General features: G+C 46.8%; 9 protein-coding genes across 9 annotated transcripts; 4 read left to right on the forward strand and 5 right to left on the reverse strand.

The window, feature by feature from the left end:
- Positions 1 to 18: 18 nt before the first annotated feature.
- On the reverse strand, positions 19 to 542 carry RPB8 (DNA-directed RNA polymerase core subunit RPB8; the record flags this gene model as incomplete). Its single annotated transcript, XM_033566061.1, has 2 exons — positions 19 to 124; positions 211 to 542. The coding sequence occupies 2 exons, from the start codon at positions 540 to 542 to the stop codon at positions 19 to 21; spliced, it is 438 nt and encodes a 145-aa protein (XP_033431818.1).
- A 284-nt stretch (positions 543 to 826) lies between these two features.
- Positions 827 to 2,079, forward strand: ATNIH1004_001362 (elongator complex protein 4; the record flags this gene model as incomplete). The annotated part of the gene is made up of 2 exons (XM_033566062.1): positions 827 to 1,298; positions 1,361 to 2,079. The coding sequence occupies 2 exons, from the start codon at positions 827 to 829 to the stop codon at positions 2,077 to 2,079; spliced, it is 1,191 nt and encodes a 396-aa protein (XP_033431819.1).
- An 830-nt stretch (positions 2,080 to 2,909) lies between these two features.
- SEN34 (tRNA splicing endonuclease subunit SEN34) lies at positions 2,910 to 3,839 on the forward strand (the record flags this gene model as incomplete). Its single annotated transcript, XM_033566063.1, has 1 exon — positions 2,910 to 3,839. One exon carries the CDS (start codon positions 2,910 to 2,912, stop codon positions 3,837 to 3,839), a length of 930 nt encoding a protein of 309 aa, XP_033431820.1.
- A 722-nt stretch (positions 3,840 to 4,561) lies between these two features.
- Positions 4,562 to 5,324, reverse strand: ATNIH1004_001364 (RNase P/RNase MRP complex subunit; the record flags this gene model as incomplete). The annotated part of the gene is made up of 2 exons (XM_033566064.1): positions 4,562 to 4,746; positions 4,808 to 5,324. The coding sequence occupies 2 exons, from the start codon at positions 5,322 to 5,324 to the stop codon at positions 4,562 to 4,564; spliced, it is 702 nt and encodes a 233-aa protein (XP_033431821.1).
- A 563-nt stretch (positions 5,325 to 5,887) lies between these two features.
- ATNIH1004_001365 (putative oxidoreductase, 2OG-Fe(II) oxygenase family) lies at positions 5,888 to 7,018 on the forward strand (the record flags this gene model as incomplete). Its single annotated transcript, XM_033566065.1, has 2 exons — positions 5,888 to 6,244; positions 6,314 to 7,018. 2 exons carry the CDS (start codon positions 5,888 to 5,890, stop codon positions 7,016 to 7,018), a joined length of 1,062 nt encoding a protein of 353 aa, XP_033431822.1.
- Positions 7,019 to 11,821: 4,803 nt separating this feature from the next.
- Positions 11,822 to 13,028, reverse strand: ATNIH1004_001366 (uncharacterized protein; the record flags this gene model as incomplete). Its single annotated transcript, XM_033566066.1, has 5 exons — positions 11,822 to 11,906; positions 12,053 to 12,146; positions 12,203 to 12,251; positions 12,304 to 12,802; positions 12,862 to 13,028. 5 exons carry the CDS (start codon positions 13,026 to 13,028, stop codon positions 11,822 to 11,824), a joined length of 894 nt encoding a protein of 297 aa, XP_033431823.1.
- A 3,081-nt stretch (positions 13,029 to 16,109) lies between these two features.
- Positions 16,110 to 16,779, reverse strand: ATNIH1004_001367 (GMF family protein; the record flags this gene model as incomplete). Its single annotated transcript, XM_033566067.1, has 4 exons — positions 16,110 to 16,301; positions 16,355 to 16,485; positions 16,617 to 16,716; positions 16,777 to 16,779. The coding sequence occupies 4 exons, from the start codon at positions 16,777 to 16,779 to the stop codon at positions 16,110 to 16,112; spliced, it is 426 nt and encodes a 141-aa protein (XP_033431824.1).
- A 377-nt stretch (positions 16,780 to 17,156) lies between these two features.
- On the forward strand, positions 17,157 to 18,233 carry ATNIH1004_001368 (flavin adenine dinucleotide pyrophosphatase; the record flags this gene model as incomplete). The annotated part of the gene is made up of 3 exons (XM_033566068.1): positions 17,157 to 17,243; positions 17,335 to 17,501; positions 17,591 to 18,233. 3 exons carry the CDS (start codon positions 17,157 to 17,159, stop codon positions 18,231 to 18,233), a joined length of 897 nt encoding a protein of 298 aa, XP_033431825.1.
- A 1,132-nt stretch (positions 18,234 to 19,365) lies between these two features.
- On the reverse strand, positions 19,366 to 21,008 carry RAS1 (Ras family protein; the record flags this gene model as incomplete). Its single annotated transcript, XM_033566069.1, has 5 exons — positions 19,366 to 19,604; positions 19,671 to 19,946; positions 20,014 to 20,154; positions 20,272 to 20,476; positions 20,988 to 21,008. The coding sequence occupies 5 exons, from the start codon at positions 21,006 to 21,008 to the stop codon at positions 19,366 to 19,368; spliced, it is 882 nt and encodes a 293-aa protein (XP_033431826.1).
- Positions 21,009 to 22,274: the final 1,266 nt, after the last annotated feature.

The raw sequence follows: 22,274 nt of genomic DNA on the forward strand, positions 1-22,274 counted from the left end.
AAAGGACGAATTGCCTTTCTATTTCTTCATGAGCAGATACACGTAATCGATTCTCAAGGGCGCCAGCTTCTTGTAGGGTCCTTCAAGATACAGCAACAATCCACCGAAGGAAACAAACACAGCCCTGTAAGGAAAACCAGTCAGTGGTAACTTTCTAGAGTCATAGGAAATGTGCCAAACACAAGTCATTCGGTGCAGCACTGGGCTTACATGTTTCCGGAAGTCGATCCTTCTTCAAACCGATAAACCTTTCCATGACAGACATAATCGTAGTCATTGGCCAGAGTCTGCTCTCCCATTCCAACTTCTCTCCAGCCTGCCTTTGCTCCGCTATCATCTTTGCCATCCAGGGAGAGAGTAGACGCGAGCGCCATCGACACGGACTCTCCGACAACACAGGGGTAGAGCTCTGAGTTGATATCGAGAGTGAAGCTGGAAAGCGTGTCCGACGAGGTGCAACTCAGCCGAGAAACGCGGTCATATTTCTGCGAATTGATAGCGGTGATCGTGAAGGTGTCTTCGAAGAGGAGTGGGTCCGACATGGTTGCGACCGTGCAACAAAGCAATCGATCAATCCAGTGAGTCCTAAGATGTATGTATCAGAGCTAGCAGGAATGGAAAAATTGTGTGGGAATGTAAACAGGCAGGTAAAAAGTGATTGAGAGGTGATAGAAAGTGCTTGGCGGAGTTGAAGATGCAGCTTTTTTTTTTTGCATGTCTTTTAGCACACCGCCGCTTTTACTGCCGCCCGGGACTGCCCCGCAACATGAAAAAAAAGTACTGAGACTTGCCAGACCATCGCTCCCAAACTGTTAGGCAGACCAAGATGTCGTTTCGCAAAAGGAATATAGGCTTGACAGCAGGCACGGATCGTGCATCTGCTCCTAATTCCTCTGCGCCGCTGCAGCACGCCGCATCTACTCCGGAATCAAGCCCCGGCATCCGGCCCTCTCCCGACGATGGACGACCAACTACTTCAACGGGAACGCCGTCACTAGATAATCTCCTTGCTGGGCACGGCGGCCTTCCTATAGGGAAGGTCCTTTTGATTGAGGAGAATGGTACTACGGACTTTGCGGGCGCATTGCTACGGTATTACGCGGCCGAGGGTGTTGTACAGGACCAGAAGATTCACGTCGTTGGGATGCCTGAACAATGGGGTAGAAGCCTTCCAGGACTGGTCGGCTCTGCCGATGCCGCGGACGATAAGAAAGACAGGCACAAAAGCGAGCGTATGAAGATTGCCTGGAGATATGAGCGTTTGGGTGAATTCGGGGCGGGCGTTGCGGGATCCAGAGGTATGGCGCTTGTTGCTCGGCGATTCTACGAGTCTTCCGAGGTATGGTACTGATGGCTACAGCCCCTACTGCCAATTCAGGCGACCAGTGTCCAAATGCACAGAATAGAAACCAAGCAGAGCAGCCAGCTTTTTGCCATTCATTCGATCTCACAAAACGTCTTACTCATCCTGGCATCACAAACATCGCTTACGTGCCGCTCGCACCGTCGAGAGAGCCCTTGTTCGTCTCGGTCCACAAACGACTTCAGGCCGCCATCTCCCAGAGCCCACCGAACACAGTCCACCGGATAGTCTTGCCCTCTTTGCTGAACCCCACGACCTATCCACCTGAAGTCTGCCAGCCCGAGAATCTTCTGCCGTTTCTTCACTTCCTCAAAGCTCTGCTGAGTTCACCTATGGTGCGCGCCACGGCCATGATCACAATCCCATTATCTCTGTTTCCACGGTCTTCCGGCCTGGTGCGATGGATGGAAATTCTAAGCGACGGAGTTATCGAGCTGTGTCCCTTCCCCCATTCGGCCGACTCCCTCACGACATCAGGGGCTGCAACAGCCCACGAGGAACCGCCACAGGGAATGCTGAAGGTCCACAAACTGCCAGTTCTGCATGAACGAGGCGGAGGTAGTGATCAGAATATTGGACAGGATTGGGCCTTCACGCTTAGTCGGAAGAAATTCGAAGTGAAACCTTTCAGTTTACCACCCGCCGAAGGAGACAGGGAAGCACAGGACGCAGCAGCACCAAGCGGGATGCCGAAAAAGGCAGATCTTGAGTTTTAAGATACCGTCGTTCAAGCATATAGAAACAAACCATAGAGATCATTCATTGCGATCTGATTCCACCAGCATATTATCAAGCTCGATTTGCTCAGACATGGCAGACCCGGAATTGGCCATTGTTCGGAGATAGTCTCTTCCATAGGCATCGAGTCCTGGTCGAAATGAAACACGGGGGAACTGGGAACGAAAACGATTACCTAGACATGACGACAGAGCAAGCCATGCTTCTCTAATCAGCCACAATCGGAAGATGTGAGAGAGCTAGGATACCTACCTAGGAAGAGAAGAAGAGGTGCAAAGAACACAAGAAAAAGCAACAGGAAGAAGTTCATTGTGACTCGGACTAGTGATAGTGGGGTTGTGGTGGGAGTTGGAGGTGAATAATCCTCATTCAGCGTGACGGTATTGTGGCCTTAGGCATAAATGGTCTGTGCGGCAGCTCTGCCCGAAGAGGAAAAGCTCCGGGGCTTCTTTTTCGTTTGCGGCGCCCACCGATTTTTTTCTTCCATCCATCTCCTCAGTTGGAATCTGCTCTGGTTTTGCTGGACAAGTCCAGGGCTGCATTCTTTTGTCATGGTGTAACTAATGGTAAGTTGCATTATATTTTCCTTTATATCTTTCCTTGTCTTTGAATGATTATATAACTACTATAATCTGTCAATCCCCTGAAGCTCACCAAAATTATCTCATTTAACGAGCACATGTGATTGAGAAACGTATTGAAAATGACTGCATTGTTTTACTTTATCTGTTATTCTGGCTACTTATCAAGACCAATGCTAACATTGCCACCGGTCGCAGATCTAATAATCTGATTTGGTTCCATTAAAATGAACTCGCAACTCTCCCTACCTATTCCGATCTCGTATATCGAGGGGAACTACTTTCTCTTCTCCATTGATGCAGTCACGTATTTGAGGCGAGAGCATCATATCTGTGGTGTACTGGCCGGCACTCTGCCGCAGATCCCCCAGCAAAATGTCTTCCTAGGTCTACCCCTACAGCTGATGCCCGAGGAGGCGAGGTTGCTAGTGGAGAAAGGTGTAGCTTGCATTGTAGACGAGGTAAAAGCTCAGAAGGACGGAATGAAGGCCCTCATGGAGCATGACCGCAAAAAGTACCTGCATGACCTAGAATCCCAAGGCCTTGAAGCTATGCGCTTGCAAAACAACCGCAAAGAGCAGAAGAAGGAAAAGCATCTTCAGAAAATTGCTGAGAAGCAATCAACGAAGGCGAGAAAGGCGGCTGAGACTGCATCTGCTGACGAGCCCAAAGGGGAGTCTAAGGAAGAGTCTGTGGTGGACCTCTTTGCAGACAACCAACAGTCCGGGCCCAGTCAAATCTCGTCCAGACGTGTCTCGACGACAGTCCCTACCAACTCTGTCATGGGGATTACTCCTGCGACATCCTATCGACTGATTCCGTCCCAACCGTCCGCCGATCAGCTGATGGCGTTGCCTGCAGTGCCATCATCGTATCCTTTGTTTGCTCATCTGCATTCCGAAGGATACTTTCTATCGCCGGGTCTTCGATTTGGCTGTCAGTATCTTGCCTATCCCGGTGACTCTTTACGTTTCCATTCTCACTTCCTGGTTGTGTCCGCCGAATGGGACGAGGAGCTTAATCTGATGGACCTGATTGCGGGTGGTCGTCTGGGGACTGGTGTGAAGAAGGGGTTCCTTATTGGGGGAGCCGAGAAGACCGAAGACACTGAGGGAGAGAGGGTAAGAACATTCAGTCTGGAATGGGCAGGCATGTGAGATAAAAACAAAGTTTCGGATTCCGTGACAGCCTGTCTTATTCTGCTGAAATACGCCTTCTATATCAAGGCACACTCTTGGGCATTTGTCCGAGCAATGCGTATGACGAAAGTCTAGCACTATGATGCTCGGTCTGTATTAGACAGATAATCAGACGTGAAGCATCAGTCGTGTATAAGGGTGGATCATGTACTCTCGCAACATTGGAAATCCCAATGCGGAAGCGAAGACATGTGCCTATACTCTGAGGTCTGTTAATCTCTAGACCTTAACCAGGCCTGTCAGAGTTGTAGCTTTGACGGGCAGCAGCACAATGACACATCATTTTATCTGTTTATCATGTACATAGTATACTGATCTAGGCCTCGATACCTTGAAAGTATATACAATTGAGTGGGCATCATTAGACAGTAGTAACGACTTCAGTATCGGGTATTGAAGCATCGTAGTGGTATAGCACTGCTACCTGAGAATATGAGCGGTTTGTTTGAAATCCGGCAGTTCGTGACTCCTACGACAGGCCATGCAACGATAATCGCGAATGCAACCAGAGTCAAGGTCTGATAGACATGCCGTGTCGCTGTGTCTTGCGCAGATACCAGGCTCATTTATCCTTTCAGATACCTTTCTCATATAGAAAGACAGCATGTCCTCTGAAATTGCCGTCGAGCAGTATTAATGATATAAAATCCCGTCCATTCAGAATAACAGAACGGCCCCGACTAAAGGTAATCCACATTCCGCCATTTAAACTTCTTATTTGCGCGATCGACAGGCCGATTCAAGAACTGACTCCCATGAAGCTCGAAGACGAATTCTTTCTTTTCTGCAGGATCGTTCTTTTCCGACACAGAGGAGGATGGTAAAGGCACCGTGAATCGGAAGATGGTCTGTTCTTTTGGAATAGCTACTCCAATCAGTCCAGCCTGAACCACCACAATAAAGATAAAAATAAAAACAAAACTCACTCTTAACTTCATCCCCCTCCGTAACCACCACAAACGTAAACTTCGTATCCCTAACCACAATCCCCCTCAACCCCACTCTACCATGACACCTGCTCCTAACGACCTGGACCTCTGAGCCATGGAAATCCGCACTAGCCAATTTACTCCCATGCGACAGCGGCGAAATCAACGCATCCGCAGGATCCCGCGTCTTCAGATCCAGGATCTCCTGCATGTAACTGACCCACAGGGTATGCAGGCCCTTAAAGACGGCGTATTTGCATTCATGGACGGGGAGCTGGTGGATTCCTGAGACGCGTTTCTCGCGTGCCGATAGGGGACGGGGCTTCTGTTTCCGTAGGAAGTATTCCTTCTTGCGGAGGCGGTGGTGACGACGCCGGTCGCGGTTGTCAGAGGGTGAAGGCGAGGTAGGTCGTAGGTGGAGGGGTTTTTGTTTCACACGTTCGGTGAAGAGTTGGGAGGCGGTGTCGGGGGAGTGGGCACGTGAGAGGAGGGTATGTGCAATGTGGGTGGACATTATTTAGGATTTAAGGATGGGTTGGGTTCACATTTGCAGTTGTGTACGTGTGCTGTAGGAGGGAGAATGTAAGGTATTGGAGAAGTTGAGTTTGTTATCGCGATAAGATCACATGGTCTTGTTGCCCTAACTGACAAGGATGCAAGATAGGATATTAATAAATCATGTACTACTGGGAAGTTTACATATCGTAGTAATCTACTCTGTGTGTGATATTTCTGCTGTTCCCATCCAATGTTAACCTATATAATCCGATGTACGGCCATCAACTGTATAGTCCAAAGCATGCCCAACTACATATATACTGCACTCGAAGCCCATCGATCCAATCCATGCTACCTTAGTAATAAGTCCCATCCATCTGCCAATAACTACAAGAAATTCATCTAAAGCATGGGCTAGTCGGCAAAATAGTAGCCGGTGCTGTCCAAATCCTCGGTCTATTCCCTGCATGGACTCCCCATATAATCCTCCTTATCCCATGGAACCATATTCGGCATAACTAACCCCCCCCTTTCTCCCTCTCCCTCTCCTCTCTCTCTGTATATATATTTCTATCAAAAATGGAGCAGGATTCCTTCCCTGGACTTCCACCATTTCCAACCCACGTGTCCACCGCACCTCTCGTTCGTCTCTCGCTGGAAAAACTCCTAGCCCACGACGTCGCTGAAATCAAACGCCTGGTGCAAGCCAGTGAAGAGATTGGGTTCTTCTATCTGCATCTGGACTCATCGAGCGGTGCGCAACTGCTCAGTGACGCTGACCAGCTCTTCGCGACCGGCGAGGAGCTCTTCCTTCTCGATCTGGAGGAAAAGCAAAAGTATGACTTTAGCGACCAGAATTCCTATTTCGGATATAAAGCGCAGGGTGCAGTTGTCGTTGATAAACAGGGAAATTTGGATCGGAATGAATTCTACAACGTAAATTATACTTATCCCTATTTACAAAAGAGAATGAGAGAAAGAAATACTAATAAACCAGCAATTAAGGTCTCCAAGAACGATATTCTCGGTTTAACCTCCCCCCTCCCAGCACCGACCATTCTTCAATCGACCCGAACCAATCTCGAGTCCTTCATCACGGCCTCCCATTCCATCATCACTCTCCTTCTCTCCCATCTGAACGATTCCCTCAACCTTCCCCCCAACACTCTACCCTCTTTGCACCGTCTACGCGCCCAAAGCGGCGACCAAGTTCGCTTCATCAAAGCACCCCCACAACCTATAGATGACCATCGTACTGCGATGGGCGAACACACTGATTTCGGCAGCATCACGATCCTCTTCAACCGGCTCGGTGGACTGCAGGTTCTTCCGCCGGGAGAGGATGCGATCTGGACGTATGTGCGGCCGTTGCCCGGGCACGCGATTATCAATCTGGGAGATGCGATGGTGAAGTTCACGAATGGACTGTTTCGGTCAAATATTCACCGGGTGGTTGCGCCGCCCGGGGAACAGAGTACCTCGACTAGGTTTAGTCTTGTGTATTTCTCGCGGCCGGAGGATGATGTCCCCTTGAGACGGTTGGAAGGGACGGATCGGATCCCGCCGCTTGGGGAGGACGATGTCGAGGAGACCGTCTTGAGCAAGGATTGGGTGATTCGGAGGGCACTAGGGAGGAGAGGGAATTTGGAGGATATTGATTTTGAGAAGTCTGCTGGGACAGAGCAGTTGAGTCGGAGGATTAAAGTGTGATCTAGTAGATGGGTATCAATTGCAATCGCTACGTGGCAGAGAGGAGGACTGGTCTACATGGCTCACTCCACTCTTTTACTTGCAAGACTTCTTTTATTCTGGACACTATCTAAATATCAAATGCGTTACTCTTCTCGCTCTCTTATCAGATATCGTATACTAGTATTCGCATTTCATACTCTCTCTCCTACAGCCTCACATACATTTCAGATCTCTGGTATCTGATACACTAAAGCTTCAAGGCTTCAAGGCTTCAAGGCTTCACTGTCCAACGTTTCCTCAGTTTCACCTCTCCTGAAGAACAGTATCTAAATATTTCATGATCAACTCATATGTGAACTATATGCAAAAGCGTTGTCAAGTCATCAATGGCGCTATAGACACTCATCAGTGACAAGTCGGGTGGGCAAAAAGAATTGAAGATTTTAGATAATACATTGATGAAGTTACGGAGGGAAGGTCAACCTCTGCATTTAATTCACGAGATAATACTTACCTATAAATATTCGATACGTCTGTATCTTCTGGGCGATGCAATTCCTGAGCCATGCATCCTTGGATCCCATATTATAAACAGCTCTGGGAAATTTGTGATATTAAGCACCCTCATCCAGCAATTCATTATGATTGAGCAGAAGAAAGTTGTAATTTTCTCCGGATTTGATCAGGCATGAATCTGTGCGAGGACCCTCTTACAACGATCGAAGGTGATGAGGAGATATTCAGACGCGCCAGACTCGATGGTAGTACGTCGAGTGCCTTGCACAATCTGTCAGTTTATCTCTTCCAGAACGATCCTAGGCATATGGTCTTTCCGATCTCGACAAGGGCTGGAGGTGAGGGTCTTAATCTTGTCAGTTTATCAACAGATGTTTTTATTGACGAGGTCTGGAACCCACAGGACAAACCAGGTCAGTTGATGTATTCCATTTACAGGCAAGGTGGTCCGTCGAAGAGCAGATTTCAAAGCGGGTAGGGAAAAAAGAATATCTAGCCACTGCAGCGTTGAAAGGAAAGTCTGAGAAGAGTAAACGAGCCCTTCCACCGATTCTATTCAGCTCCAACCACATCTTGAAAACGAAGCCGGATCAGACGTTTTCCACGGGTCATTCTTCCATAAAACAGATGCTTCGCCAAACCCCTGCAACATAGTGGACATGGATGGTTGTGATTGGGAAAGGTACTCAGAAAGCTAACACGGCTCGTGAAATGGACTTGCTGTCTCGTTCGGAGCGTGTGAGAACGAACATTTTCAATGAAGGAATCGACACCAGTGCTAGGCTCTCTTCTATCTACAAGGAATCTATTTCAGTGAATCTTTCTCAAGCAGACCGCCGAATTGGAAAAGAGCGGACGGTAATTATCCATGGCTATGAAGCTACTAAAATAGTCTATCTCCCGATGCTGGTTTCCAGTTAAATGTTGAAAGCTTAGCCACGGTTACATCCCCTAGCTCAAAACATAAGATGTTGCATGAAGTCGTGAGTCATATCCGCAGGTTTTCAGTCCGAAGCTGATGTTCTAAACCCGCTTTTTATGTCACAGACTTAATCCTGTAGACTGTTAAATATGTCCCTATGCTTTTTATGAGAAATGTTTAGAGCGACTTGTGGGAAAGCATAACCACAGGAAGAAAATATGCCAGCACCACTATGAAAAGAAAGCCTCGCAGGCGGGAGGTCTGCTATTTGTTGTATACGATGAGAAGGATGTCTCCAATGGTCGCAGGCCCATTTCGTAGGAAACAACCAGGCCTATGAGGAGCTAGGATACTATCCACGCAATGTGTTCGTCATTCAGTGTGTAAAATATTCGACATGGGAAGGTAAAACGATACCTTGAGGACGAGACGATTGTGATAAACGTGCTAGAGTCGTATTGAGACATCAGATTGGAGGGTTAACATGATGGTACTGGATTTCAAAGGTACCAAGGAGACTGTTTGTTAGTCGTGGACAAGTTAGTCGAGTCACATGCAGCACATGGTCTGAGTTGATGCATGTAACCAGATTGGTTTATTCAATCAGGCTAGTTCAAGAATGTGGAGAATGTTTGAAAAGTACAAAAAAGGATGAGAGCAGACAGAGCTCGATTCCAGCAACAGTGGCAAGGGAGATAATGCCACGGCCAGAATGGCATGCTGCAGTCGGCTATCTCAGGCAGGTGGACCTTGCATCGATGCGACTAGCTGCATATCAAGACGCAAACCGCATACGTCGCCAATGCATTGACGGGGCCAATCCCGTTTGCTTCCACTCTAGCGGGACATGGTTGCCCTTCTGCATTGGTGATTTTGGAAAGTGTTGATTGTGGGATTTGTGGCAATTGTATCACACAGTATATACCATTATACCAATATGTAACTAAGTATACTTCTGTACTTTACTTGGTATTGTAGGATTTGAGGTTTTCTCTTTTTCTTTCCTTTCCCTTTCCCTTTCCCTTTCCCTTTTCTTTTCTTTTCTTTTCTTTTTCTTTTTCTTTTTCTTTTCTTTTTGTTTCTTTTCCCCCTCAATTTCCACCGATGGGTCGAACTGTATAGCAACATTGAATGTAACCGCCTCAAGTACGATACTGCCAAATGTTCTTATAATTAACTTTACATATAGTTTAAGACATTGAATTGAAATCAACATACTCTGTATATTTATGTAAAGAGCCTTGCTTATAACTTAAAAACCAATATATCAATGGTCAACACAATACTTATAGTACAGCACAACACATCTATACACCTCCATAGTGGTACAACTGCACTTTCAACCTGATAACAAGGGCCAGATAGCGAATTCGTTAGTCATACAGACAGACAACATTAGAAACAGGAAAAACCCTACTATAATTTATACTCCAAATCTTAGTAGCTGAGGGCAACCAAGGTTCCACCACCGCGGACCGGGCCGGCCGATACATGCCTTGGTTCATGGTACTGGGACTCTAGTATATGTAAAGATAGACATAGAAGCCCTCTGCAAAGTATTTGTCAGAGTATACGTCACATGTAACCATCCTGAGCATCCCATAATAATACGTAGTAGCATAAATTAGAAAGTGCGGAGAACCGTCTACTTCTTCTACCGTCTGACAATTCGTACTTGTGACAGATATCCAAGTACCAATAATGAGCCAATGAAAATTAATGTCTCCCCACAGGTAGTATCAGTCAAGTGTCAGTCAGCCCAATGATATCGAAATTAGGGTAAGGAAGGCCCCTCGATATCCTCCGTAGCAACTTTCCTCGGAAAGTTATCCATTGGCCCCTCACGCCACTCGTGCCAGACTTATGCTACAAGGCTGAGATGGCGGGGTGCTGCTATATTGTAGCGTGCATCTGGTCTCACGGCTCGGAGGGAATTCCAAAATAGGTAGGAGACTTACATACTATCATTTTACATTATTTATATTATTAATATATTAATACTAATATTAATATACTTACCGTCTGCTTGTTTTAGCAGCAACGGTCGCGAACCTAATCTATCTTTATACTATTGTTAGTTCTATATACAATTATGTAGACTATATAGATAGGTAGATCAGATACAAGCTAGATCAATATGACTAGCTACCTACAAAACTTAAATTAACTACAGTACTCCGTACTTCTTACTCCACGCTCCCTCCCACGGAGTATACCAACGATAGGATACAGATAAAACACGTCACCTGATCCACACTGCTGGGTGGCTTGATCCCAGCTGCAATACCAAGTAGATCCACTTGGCACGTCAACCTTAGCGTCGGTTCGAAATTCTACCAACCTATCCAGTGTACTCGATACTTCGTACCCTTGCGAAGTGTTTAAGAATTGATAAGTACTAGTACGACAAATCATCCGACCCGCCCATCCGGGACGGAAGCTAGACCGTCAGAGAAAGTACCTACATATTACGAGTCAGGGCCCGTACGCAACTCCGTGGTGATAGGATAGTACAGTACAGTGTTATATTACTCTGTAGTAGGACTTTGTTCTGGCTATTATCTACCTACATATCATACAATATAGGTGTACTACGTACTTATGTAAGGAGTGACAAGATGTTAGGACTTGCTATGCGCCCTGCCGAAAACAGTAGAGATTTATGAGTCTGGATTATCATAGGGTAATGGGGGCTTGCTCGTACTGTCTGTTAGATGGTACGCGTCATTTATCATTTACCAATTCGTCATTATTTTATAGCTTATATAGACTAGGTAGTGTGTTATAGGTGCTTGTATCTATTGGTAGTCGTATGTGTGCGGTATTTTATACCCCTATCTATATAGTAGTGGGAGTGTTGGATCATGCCACTAGAATGGAGTTTTGTCCCTTCCGAATATTTACCTAGATCAATACTATCCTGATTATCCTCATCAAACCATCGTGATGAAGTAGGACAGTAGCTTAGCATACTGGCAGTACATCATTAGTCCAGACCATCTACAGTTGAAGACTACCACATACTATCTCTATCATTGGTTCAGCTGAATACCACCTGGCTTGTGGTGGTTGCAGCAGAACGTTGTTTGCTGCGTTGGGCTTCATTCGAAGTACCTATCTAGCTACCCAAGGTACTTACTGTAAGCTAGCGTACTGCTAAGGTTCCATCATTGGTGTTACACTGCAGAAACATGAGAAAACTAAATGGATCTCAAGTGAGTGGATCATAGTAGGACATTTACAGATGGTTCAATCTTAGAGCAAGGAAACATGATCTTATTCTGTGGGTTAGAATCGTGACCATAAGGAGTAAAAATGAGCACTCTTATGTCCATCAGCAAAAGAAAAGAAATAAGAAAGAAAAGAAACTCAAATGTCAACGATCACCCCGTGAGTTTGACACTCGCCAGTCGCTCTTCGACCTTTCGGACAATCTCCGGATCTGGCTCTAGTTTCTGCTTCTGGGGTCTAAAGATGGTTAATCATGAACACCCAATTATAGGAGTTACATACGGAATCCGAATGCTACTTGGCCCTCTCTCCTGGCCACAATTCGCGCATATTTTTTGGCCTGATCTGTACAAAGTCGAGCACACATGGCAATAATATCGCACCCTTTGCCGTGGCTTTCTCCAGGTTCGTGCGGGTGGCTCCACAGGAGGTTCAGCATCTCCAGGATATCCATCTGGATATTTATCCAGTTTGGGTCTAGATTAGGTAGTTAGTTAAAGCATCTCACTATGAATATATGACTAGGCTCATACGGGTCTCGAGGGCATTTCTTGCATCGAACATGTTCGCAACCACTACACTCTTTGGAATGCGCAGCGAATGTAGCATGGCAGCGATGACAAGTCCGTCGCACTCTCTGCCGCACCGGCTTTCGAATGAGATCCTGGCCTCCGGTGCGCGATGGAAGCGTGAGAACCGGTTCCTTTGTTTTGCGTCGCGGAGCAACAGCAGCAGTAGTAGCAGTAAGTCTCTGGCTCCGACCCTGGCTCTGACTCTTCTGGGCAAGTATGGCCCGGAGAGCAGCTTCTGTATGATCCTTGGGCTTGGTTGATGGATGCCGAGGACAGCTCTTGCAGCGGACATGCTGGCAATTAGCACAGGTCTTATCAGGACCGAAGACCGTCTGGCAGCGGTGGCAGCTACGGCGAACCCTCATGCGAATCGGCTTGGCCACGCGCAGGACTGTCGTGTCGGCGGACGATTTCCAGTCTCCCATTTCCAGGTTCAGGCCGTATTTAGCAAAGAGGGCGCGGGTTTTCTCCTCCTGAATGGAACCCCAGTGGGAGATGACAAATGGCGCATTAGATGAGATGGGGGGAGGTTTCTGGGCTGGAGCAGTTGGGTTCTGAGGGCTGTAGTAGGTTAGTTTGAGGGAATGATAGAGTAAGAGACAGAGAGGGGAAGCACATACGCTGCAGCTTGGCTTGGTCCAGAATTTCCAGATTCCGGCACTTTGGACCCATCGCTCGACTTAACGGTCGAACTCCTTCGTAACACGGCCCTCATGCGGTTGATATACTTGGCCAGACCTTCCTGTTTCGCCTCACCGGGCGGGTTGGGTTTCAGTTTACCTGGCATGATTCTGAATACATAAGACCGTGTGATATTGAATAGGTTTAGACGAGATAACGAGGTACCAGTGTGGAAAGGTGAATATTATTGATGGTTCCAATTGACCTTCAGCGTTGGAATGAGTATCCTGCGCACTTGACGATACTAAATATTATCGTGCATACCTCGAGCGGAGGGAACGGAACAGCATTTATGAACAATTAGCTGTTGGGGACCAATAATTCCAACCGGTGGAACTGGATGATGTATATCGACTGCAATCGCGGTAAGAAAAAAAACCAACCGCTTGAGTCGAACAACAGTGTTAAGTAGTGGCCAATAAATATGCTAGGGGACGTGCCCCGAAACCAGAGACCTGGGACGCCCACCGAGAGGGTGAAGAGCAAAACCCACCTGGCAGCACGCAGCACGCAGGAATCCGGGGCTGATTGGGCGAGTGGCGGTCAGAGCACGGTCGGTAGGTCCACTGGATGGATCAAAATGAGAGACGGTTGAGTAGATGGACGAGAGAGCCAGACAGTCGGCTAAGTAGGATGATAAATACAAGTAATAGGCTTCTGGGGACAAGCAAGAGGGGGTGGGTATGGAGACTAAAGAGTGGCACATGGTTTATGAGGTTGGTTGGTTGGGTGGGTGATTTGATTTACATTTGAATTGTATTCAATGACTGTAAGCTTTGCAACTGACTCGACTGTATCTACTATGTATTCTATAGTACAGGAGCTCTTTGGCCAAAGTACAAAGCATTGAGACTATTCCGATTATTAAATCCAAAGATTCGACATCCTGCCGGGAACTCCGCTTCTTCGCTTGTAAAACAAAGCCAAAAAAAGAAAAAGTAGACCAACAGTACGGAGGAGATATCCTAAAGTAAAAGTTCCACCCCGGTACCGCTCCGTACCGTGGAAACTGCATGATCCGTGCGGAAATTACAGAACGTACCATAGAATATTACCATAGACCGCTGGGGATCACCACTCGTATTCATTCACAGTTCCGCTCCGCATCCGAGTCCAGGCCAACCTCAGAGTTGGCTGCAATCATTATGGTGTCTCTTAATATTTACCTCCATGAACAGACATAGTAGACCTCTAACCGGTCCATACTTACTTTCTCATCTTGTTCAAGCGTTATAGATGTGCAGAGTATGTACGTATGCCGTACAGTATTTCGATATTAAGTACCTACCGATGCAATTAGGGTGGTATTCAAAATTGCCTTCATGAACAGCAAGGATCTTGGATCCCGGGACTACGTACTTACATGGGAATAGCCGGGCTAATTAAGTGGACGCCACCATGCAGAACACTCCGTACCAGTCAATGCCTCAGTGGCCGGGCAGCTAACTTGCTAAGGGGAGGGATCGTCGCGATCAGTTGATTCTCCTGAAGGGTTCATGAATAATGAAGAGTCTTCCGGTGGTTTGGTAGCCATGAATATCCAGTATGTCGCTCCTGCATCAAGGTCTAGACTGGATCATCTGATGAACCCTCGGTAATATAATCAATACTACCGACTGTATCCCGTCCTACAATCCAATACCGTCCTACTATTCCATAATCATTGAATTAAAAGGATGAAATAGCCTGACAGGTGGATTGGTGGATTTGCATCCCGGCTCGGTAACGCCGTAGAAGGTAATTTGTGTCCAGAGTTATGGATACCCTCCCAATGGAATTAATTATGCTCGGATAGGATGGACTCGAGTTCTTGGAGGGGTGAAAGATAAAAAGAAATATGAGAACAGTATGCCGGCCCATCCGGGTCAATCTGACACCATGTTCATCTTTATTATTAACTACTGAAGCATGGTATCCTCCTCCCCCTCCAGTCCATCTTAACAATAACAATAATCCATACAATCGCGTACAACAAACCCCTCACCTCGAGCACGATCGCACTGCCAGGCGAGATTAAGAAGCTCCAGTTCGTCCATGCACGATGCACAACACGAGGGCCGTCACCGTCACCACGAAACCGGAAAACCGCGCAACGGCTTCATGCAGGATGGGCTGCAGATTCGCCATGGACTGTTGTTGGGACTTGGGAGTTGGGACCAGGCGGGGACAGTGCAGTAGTACTGATAGTCCGTATTTAGGCAGCTCTAGGTTACAACGGACCATATTCGATGCCTGCTTCTAGGTTCTGAGTATTGGTCCTCTATGCAGGCTGACGAGAGTAGGAAAAAATCCGCCTATTGTGTTTTAGATCGTGGTTATCCCATTGGTTGGTGAATTATTTTGTGATTACTACCCTGATTTTATTTTCATTTTAGTCTTGGAACTTATACAGCACAGAGTAACCCATATCTCCAATGGGGAAGAGAAACCAAGTGAAAGACATGCGAAGTCAGAAAGTAGACCTCTTACCAAAAGGACGTTAGAACGGCATTTTCCTCTCTAATAACTTTGATTAGTGATCTGAAGTATTTGTATAAAATAGACAGTCATATTTTAGTATCATTGTTCTTTGTTGGTTTATTGTCTGTATTGGTTTATAGACTGTATGTAATTCGGATTATTCGTAAACATTAGAACGGTCATACCCTTCACAATAAATACTGATGCACTAGATCTCATCAGGAAGTACCTATTTTCTAGGGCAAATCGAATAACAGTCATCCGTTCTATCACATACAACACCATTATTTTAATTCCAGCCAGGTTCTATCCATGATAACCAGGAAGACCTCAATCTTAGTGTGACACTGTGATACAGAGCATGTAGGACAACTTAGCACAACTGGCGGATAGTCGTACAGAATGTCCACATCAAATCTAGGAGTAGGTAGCCATCCATCGAACTAGAGACTTTCATTATGATAAGAAAAATCAACCAGCCATGGGATATAGTATATAAAATCACCGTATCCCTCGAGTATCGAGTCTAGAAACAGACCAGACCAAACAGTATTCCAGACACAAAAAAAAAAAAAGAATAAAAAAAAACCCGTGCACATAGTTATATCACATGCTTCAATGCTAGAAATCATCAAGAATCAAGCCGGATCTGTCAATATCCAACGCCGTACCATACACTACTTCTCACGAAAGCTATAGCCAAACAAAGGACACCTCTACCAATATTCTAATCCGCGGCCTGCAGTTTAGATTCAATAGAGATAATATCATCCTCCTCTTGGATTTCAATTACTCGGTTGACTTCGGCCGTGTTGCGCATCAGCTCCACGGCCCCTGCGTACATCATTCGCATGGACGGGTTGCAGTTCACGGGAAGGTAGTAAAGGAGGACATAAGGGACAGTGAGGCGGCCGGATCCCTGAGATTAGTAAGTATATACAACATAGCTCTATATACTCCAGGAATTCTCACCAAGGTCAAGGGGTAGCTGAGTAGGATAAATCGGGGGGATGATTCGGGTAGTTCCTCGGCAAGGTCATCCATCTTGGCGTACACCTCGTCATCTTCAGGTCGGATCTCTTGGTTCTTTCCGTCGATCATATCTATCAAATTGTTTGTCAACTTCTGGGTATCTCGAGAGCTTTAGGGGACAGCCGGAGGGAGGCAAGGGGAGGCCGAAAACGTCTCGGTGATCGGTTTTCGAGTATGGGTTCGGGGCACATGGCGGACCTACAAATAACAGCCTGAGGTTCTTTTGCTCTGGAAGTCCCCAGACGGAACTTGCGAAGCTTTTCCTTTGTCTCCGGAGAGAAAGAATACAGCCGAGACTCAGACTGTGCGGACATCCGTGTCAGTGTATACGCAACTCCTAGAATAGTGCGGGACAGTCTCACCATGACGCTTGGCTTAAGTCAACCAATCCGTAACCCTTGGTCTAAATGATGGCTATATTTAACCGAAATTGGATACAAAGAAAATCTATAGCGGAGCTCAAAGGGGAAAAAAAGGTGCAACGGTGTTGCGACAGCATTGGTCGCGGAGCAGAAAGTGGGATGGATTGCGGGTTTCCCCACCTGATGAGCCGCGTTTGTCCTCTGCCTGCTCTTCTCCTGTCCTTTCCAACCATTAGCTTACTCACTCCTCCTCTATCCCCTTCATGTTTAGTCGTATCAGTCAGGTTGCTCGTCATTTCTCACGTCCTCTGCTTAATTCAGTTTCTTCTCCTGCGATATCCTCGTTAGCACCCTTGTGTCGTGTCCCATTCTACCCGAAGATGACATCATCCGCCGTGCTAAACGGTCAGAAAACAATACACACGGCGGCGTGTCTTATTATCGGGGATGAAGTGCTAGGTGGAAAAGTACGTAGGTATCATTATGCACTGTCCCGTATTCTGGACTATACCACAAAGCATTAATGGACCTATATATCTCCGGCTAACAATACCCCAGACAGTGGACACCAACTCCTCCTTCTTCGCCAAATACTGTTTCTCTCTTGGAATTGAGCTAAAGCGCGTGGAGGTGATTGCAGATGATGAGGCTGAAATCATCGAAGCCGTCAGGCGAATGAGCAGCAAATATGATTTTGTGGTCACCAGTGGAGGTATTGGGCCAACGTTTGTGCATCCATTACTTTTGGTCATTGGCCTGCATTAGGAATAACCAGGACTGTGAACGCTAACTTGTACATGCTATGCACCGGAAGCCACGACGATATCACCTATGAATCGATAGCCAAGGCATTCGGCCTCAAATTGAATCTACACCTGCCCGCCTTTGAGCGAATGAAGAGACTCTCCAAGCCTCACCCGATGCAGGCGCAGTTCGATTGGGATACGCCCTCACCACGCCTTACTGCAAAGTTACGCATGGTTGAACTACCGTATGATGAAAGTCTTCCCGAGGAACAACAGGCTGTCTTCGTCGCAGATGATACGTGGGTGCCCATTGCTATCGTCAATGGTAACATCCACATTCTCCCCGGGGTCCCTCGGCTGTTCGAGCGACTGCTTGAGCATTTGAAGCCTTCCCTTCTCCCGCGGTTGACAAATCCCGAGGGTAAGGGCATCTATCGCTACATGATCAGCACCCCACTCCCGGAGAGCACAGTAGCACCCTACCTATCAGACCTCGCTGCCAGAACTTCCTCTCGTGGCACTAAGGTTGGAAGCTATCCTCGCTGGGGAAAGCAACGCAACACTGTGACGTTGGTTGGAACTGATAAAGAGTTTATGGATTCACTGGTCCCAGAGGTGGAGCGGAATGTCCAGGGCAAGATGGTGTCCAAGGAAGACGAGCTTGACCCACCCTCTGACGAGGAAGGGGAAGCGAAAGAATATTCACAGTGATTGACACATACACGTGATGTAATCCGATTGTTCGGGTGTGCATTTAGAGAATATTAGACTATGTTTGGATATCATGTACAGCTGCCTCGTCACACTACCCAACCAATAATCGTAGTCAACATGGTGACTGACACGCTACGGTTCTTAAACATAGGACTTGGCGGGCTAAGATAAGGTGTGCACTTTCCGCAACAGTAAATGAAAGTCGAAATTCCTCCAATCGAAGTCTTGCCACTGCCAGATTTAATCCCGCATGAAAACACATCGTCCGCCCTGACCACAACGGAACTCAATTCAAGTCCGGCTCGTATTCATCCGGCAAATGCGGAGTCGAAGAGCCTCTATGCGACAACGTTAAAGAGTGTAGACAACTAAGATTAACAAATATCTCCAATGTATATAAGCAAGCCCACCAACAGGAGGATATAGGCATGCCTTCAAAAAAAGGAAGATGGGATTATGAAAATTGGAATCGCGGCGTGGGACAATGTCAAACTCGAAGTACAAGGTGCAAAATGTAGCGCTAGCATCCAGCAGGCTCCGTGGATCCCGATCATGCCTGCTGGTTGAACGTCAGCTATTTGGGGCAAGGAATGAATGAGGGAAAAAAAAGAATCCAAGTGGGAATTATACTCCAGATATCACACAATATAGACTGATACACATGGCTGAAAATAGCAAAAGACAAGACAGCAGTTTTGCGGTCCTTAAATACCCAGATATGGACCATGACAATAGCATGTACCTATATAAACGCACAAATCTATTGACAGGGTCATCCCTTATTCGGCGGGATAGGGGATAATCAAGAACAATCTTTCCAAAAAAAAAAAAAAAAAAGGAGGGGGGGGGAGCATCAAATGGAGGAACAAAGGGGGAATCGAACGTTCATGGAGACGATGATAGCATTAGGGTGAGAGCTGACATCATCTGATAACGAGCCTCGTATGGTATAAAGTCACAATCCAAACGCATCGACAAGTCACAATCAGGTCCGAGGCAGCGGCCTTATCCTGTCGGCCGTTTTATCTTTATAGTCGAATATCTTCTTTTTTTTCCTTCTCTTATTCATGTGTTCTGTCTCCTTTCGTATCGCGCTTGCATCCTATTATTAAGGTCGATGCCCGTGAAATTACATCACAATACACTTCCCACAGCAACCAGCATTGCTGCCGGGCTCGCTCACATCCATCTTGCCCTCTGGGGCGCGTGATCCATATGCGCCTGAGCCTGATGGGTACGACGACATCTCCTTGTTGTATCGGCGGATTTCGCGGACAAGGTCGTAGAATGCGTTCTCAACGTTGATACGAGACTTAGCTGACGTTTCGATAAATTTGCAGCCGAATTGGCGGGCCAAAGCTTCACCCTCTAGATGAGAAACGTTAGCACCGAATTGGTAGAGAACGAGGAAGGGCGTCCTAGCAGAGAACCAACCTTGTTCCGAAACAGCCCTTTCCTTGTCTAGATCACACTTGTTCCCTACAACGATGATGGGGAAGTAGTCCTTGTCCTTCACCCGTAGAATTTGTTGCTGAAAGGTCATGATTTCTTCGAAGGATTGACGTGATGTTATCGAGTAAACGAGAAGAAATCCCTCTCCAGTCCGCATGTATTGTTCGCGCATCGCTGAATACTCTTCCTGACCGGCGGTATCTAGGACGTCCAACAAAGCCACCTCATCGTCGATGACACACTGCTTGCGATACGAATCTATTGTAAAGGAAATTCCGAATAAGTCACGGGTGATCGAGTAAAAGGTAGGAGACTTGGTGCCCACCTTCAATTGTCGGGTCATATTCATCCACGAAGTGGCTCTGAATCAATTGAATCGTCAAGCAAGACTTTCCAACACCACCTCCTCCAACCACCACCAGCTTATATTCTCTTAAGAACTGTAAATCATCCAGAAGTGAGCCATCTATTCATTTCCATCACGAACGAGGCCGGAAAGGGGACAACAAGTGTGGACGGCCAGCTGTAGTTAAGGAGCAAGACGATCAAGGACGGTAAGAAGGCGTCGGAGAGATTGGCCTACCTTTGAAGCCATAACGGCGAATTCTGTCTTGAGACACGTTCAGTAGCAAGGGAAAGGGGATCAGGAACGGTGATTGGAAGTGATCCCAACGGGGGCAGCGGTAGCGGGTCAGAAGAGTAGTAGCAGCAGCAGCACAATTTTCTTGTGCAGGAGGGTCGAGAGTCGGGCCCAGCTTGCCGGCAGTTTCGCGCAAAATCAAAGGCGCCTAAAGGGGAGAGTCCACAGCAACGGCGGGTCAAGCGACTTAGGCCAAGCTTAAAGAAGTGGACGGGGGTGGTGGGAGGATCAGGGGGGAAAGGGTTCGTGGAACTTTACAGCGGGCGGGATTGAAGACCCGGGAGGCTGCACCTGGTTTGGCTGTGGGAATTCGGAAAGCAGTCGCGCTTCTCCTCCTACACCCAAAACTGTCTAGGGGACAACCGATTAAAAGGAACTCCTTTAAGAAAAGGATGAAAACCTTGGGTGGATATTCAAGGAGGAATAGAAAGAGCTGTGGAGAAAGAGAGGGGAAGGGGGGTGGAATGATGATTAAGGATTAATGCGAGCAATGGAAAGGTGGGGATCAGGAGGAAAGGCGAGGAATAAGCAGTGCTTCAGCCTTCAGCCTTCCAGAGAGAAAGGAAGAAGAATTTAGGGAGGGAAGGGGAGACGGTCAAGAGGAAACGATAGAGGAAGAGGAGATGGGTTAGTAAGGAAGTGTGGTAAGATTCACCTACATAAGAGTACAGTAGTATCATAGTAGATGGAGTCAAAATAATTAAAAGAGAGCGTTGATTGGCAACATTAAGACACACACAACAATCCAATAACCATCGTTGCAGCCATAATAAAAAACACACACAGGTAATCCGCAATACCAGCCGGAATTGAAGAAAAATTAGAAAGAAAAAAAAAAAAAAAAAAAAAAATAAGGGGCTCGTACGTGGCATTAGTGTAGCCGCGTGGGCTTAACTATGATTCACCCATCTTTTCCACTCCAATTCCACCAGCGAATGTGATGCAATCAGCAATACAATACTGTAGTTCTTACCTATCATTATCCCAATATTAAACGATGAAAAGAAACAGTACATCTGAAAAGGGGGGACCAATCTCCTTCATTCATTCGCCATAAGTTTTCTTCGGGCCCGATAATTTGCCAATATCCTCCCAGACCCATTTATTCCAGATTAATCTTCACCCAGGTCCACTTCTTAGCGTCAGTCCATAATCATCCAATGCTTCTAAACCATCCACCATCCCACTGGAACCCTCCCCCCTTTCCTAAACCCCTGGAAGCGTCTGTCACCTTCGACTGCGGTGTACACAGTACGAGGGTAGCAAACGAGCAAGTGGGAATCCACGCCAATCATATTTCTTGCAGAGAAGGTTGAGAACTACTCATTTAACTTGACCTGCCGTCTCTAGTCCTTGGCTCCAAGCAATCATTCACGTAGAAGTTGGGCCAAGCACAAGGAGCAAATGACCACCCCTAGATAGTCCACTGCGAATCCCGAGGTTGCATTGGAGGATAAGTCTACAACCTCGTTAATTAAAGAATGAAATTTTTAAAATCACGAGAGAATAAATATCATTGTCGATATCAAGAGATTGGCGTTTCATTTACTTAGATCGGAAAGAAGCAATCAAGAGAATACGGAGTAGGTATCCAGTCCATACCGGCAATCGACAGCCGTAGCTTCTAGAATTATCATCAGCCTTAAAAGGTATAGAGCACAAGCAACATGACAGCTCGGTTTACACACGCTTACATCATAGTCGATTCTGTGATGAATAAATCCCAACTTTATGCCCGAACCTTGTCGGATCAGGGTTCCATGGATACTCGTTGCCTGAGGTACGAGAAACGAGCATTGCGGCTAAATTTCTTAGCGCACGATTTAAAGCAGGAGAGACTAGAGTTTTCCCCACGCCTCCACTTCCCAATAGTAATGGTCTGTGTTCCGATCCCTTGCTCTGTCAAGCACGGAGGCCGAGTGTGATCCTCGTTGGTGATAACAGAT

This window comes from Aspergillus tanneri, assembly GCF_003426965.1.
Source record: "Aspergillus tanneri strain NIH1004 chromosome Unknown AapTan_2_pilon_pilon_pilon, whole genome shotgun sequence".
In the NCBI taxonomy this organism is placed as follows: domain Eukaryota; kingdom Fungi; phylum Ascomycota; class Eurotiomycetes; order Eurotiales; family Aspergillaceae; genus Aspergillus; species Aspergillus tanneri.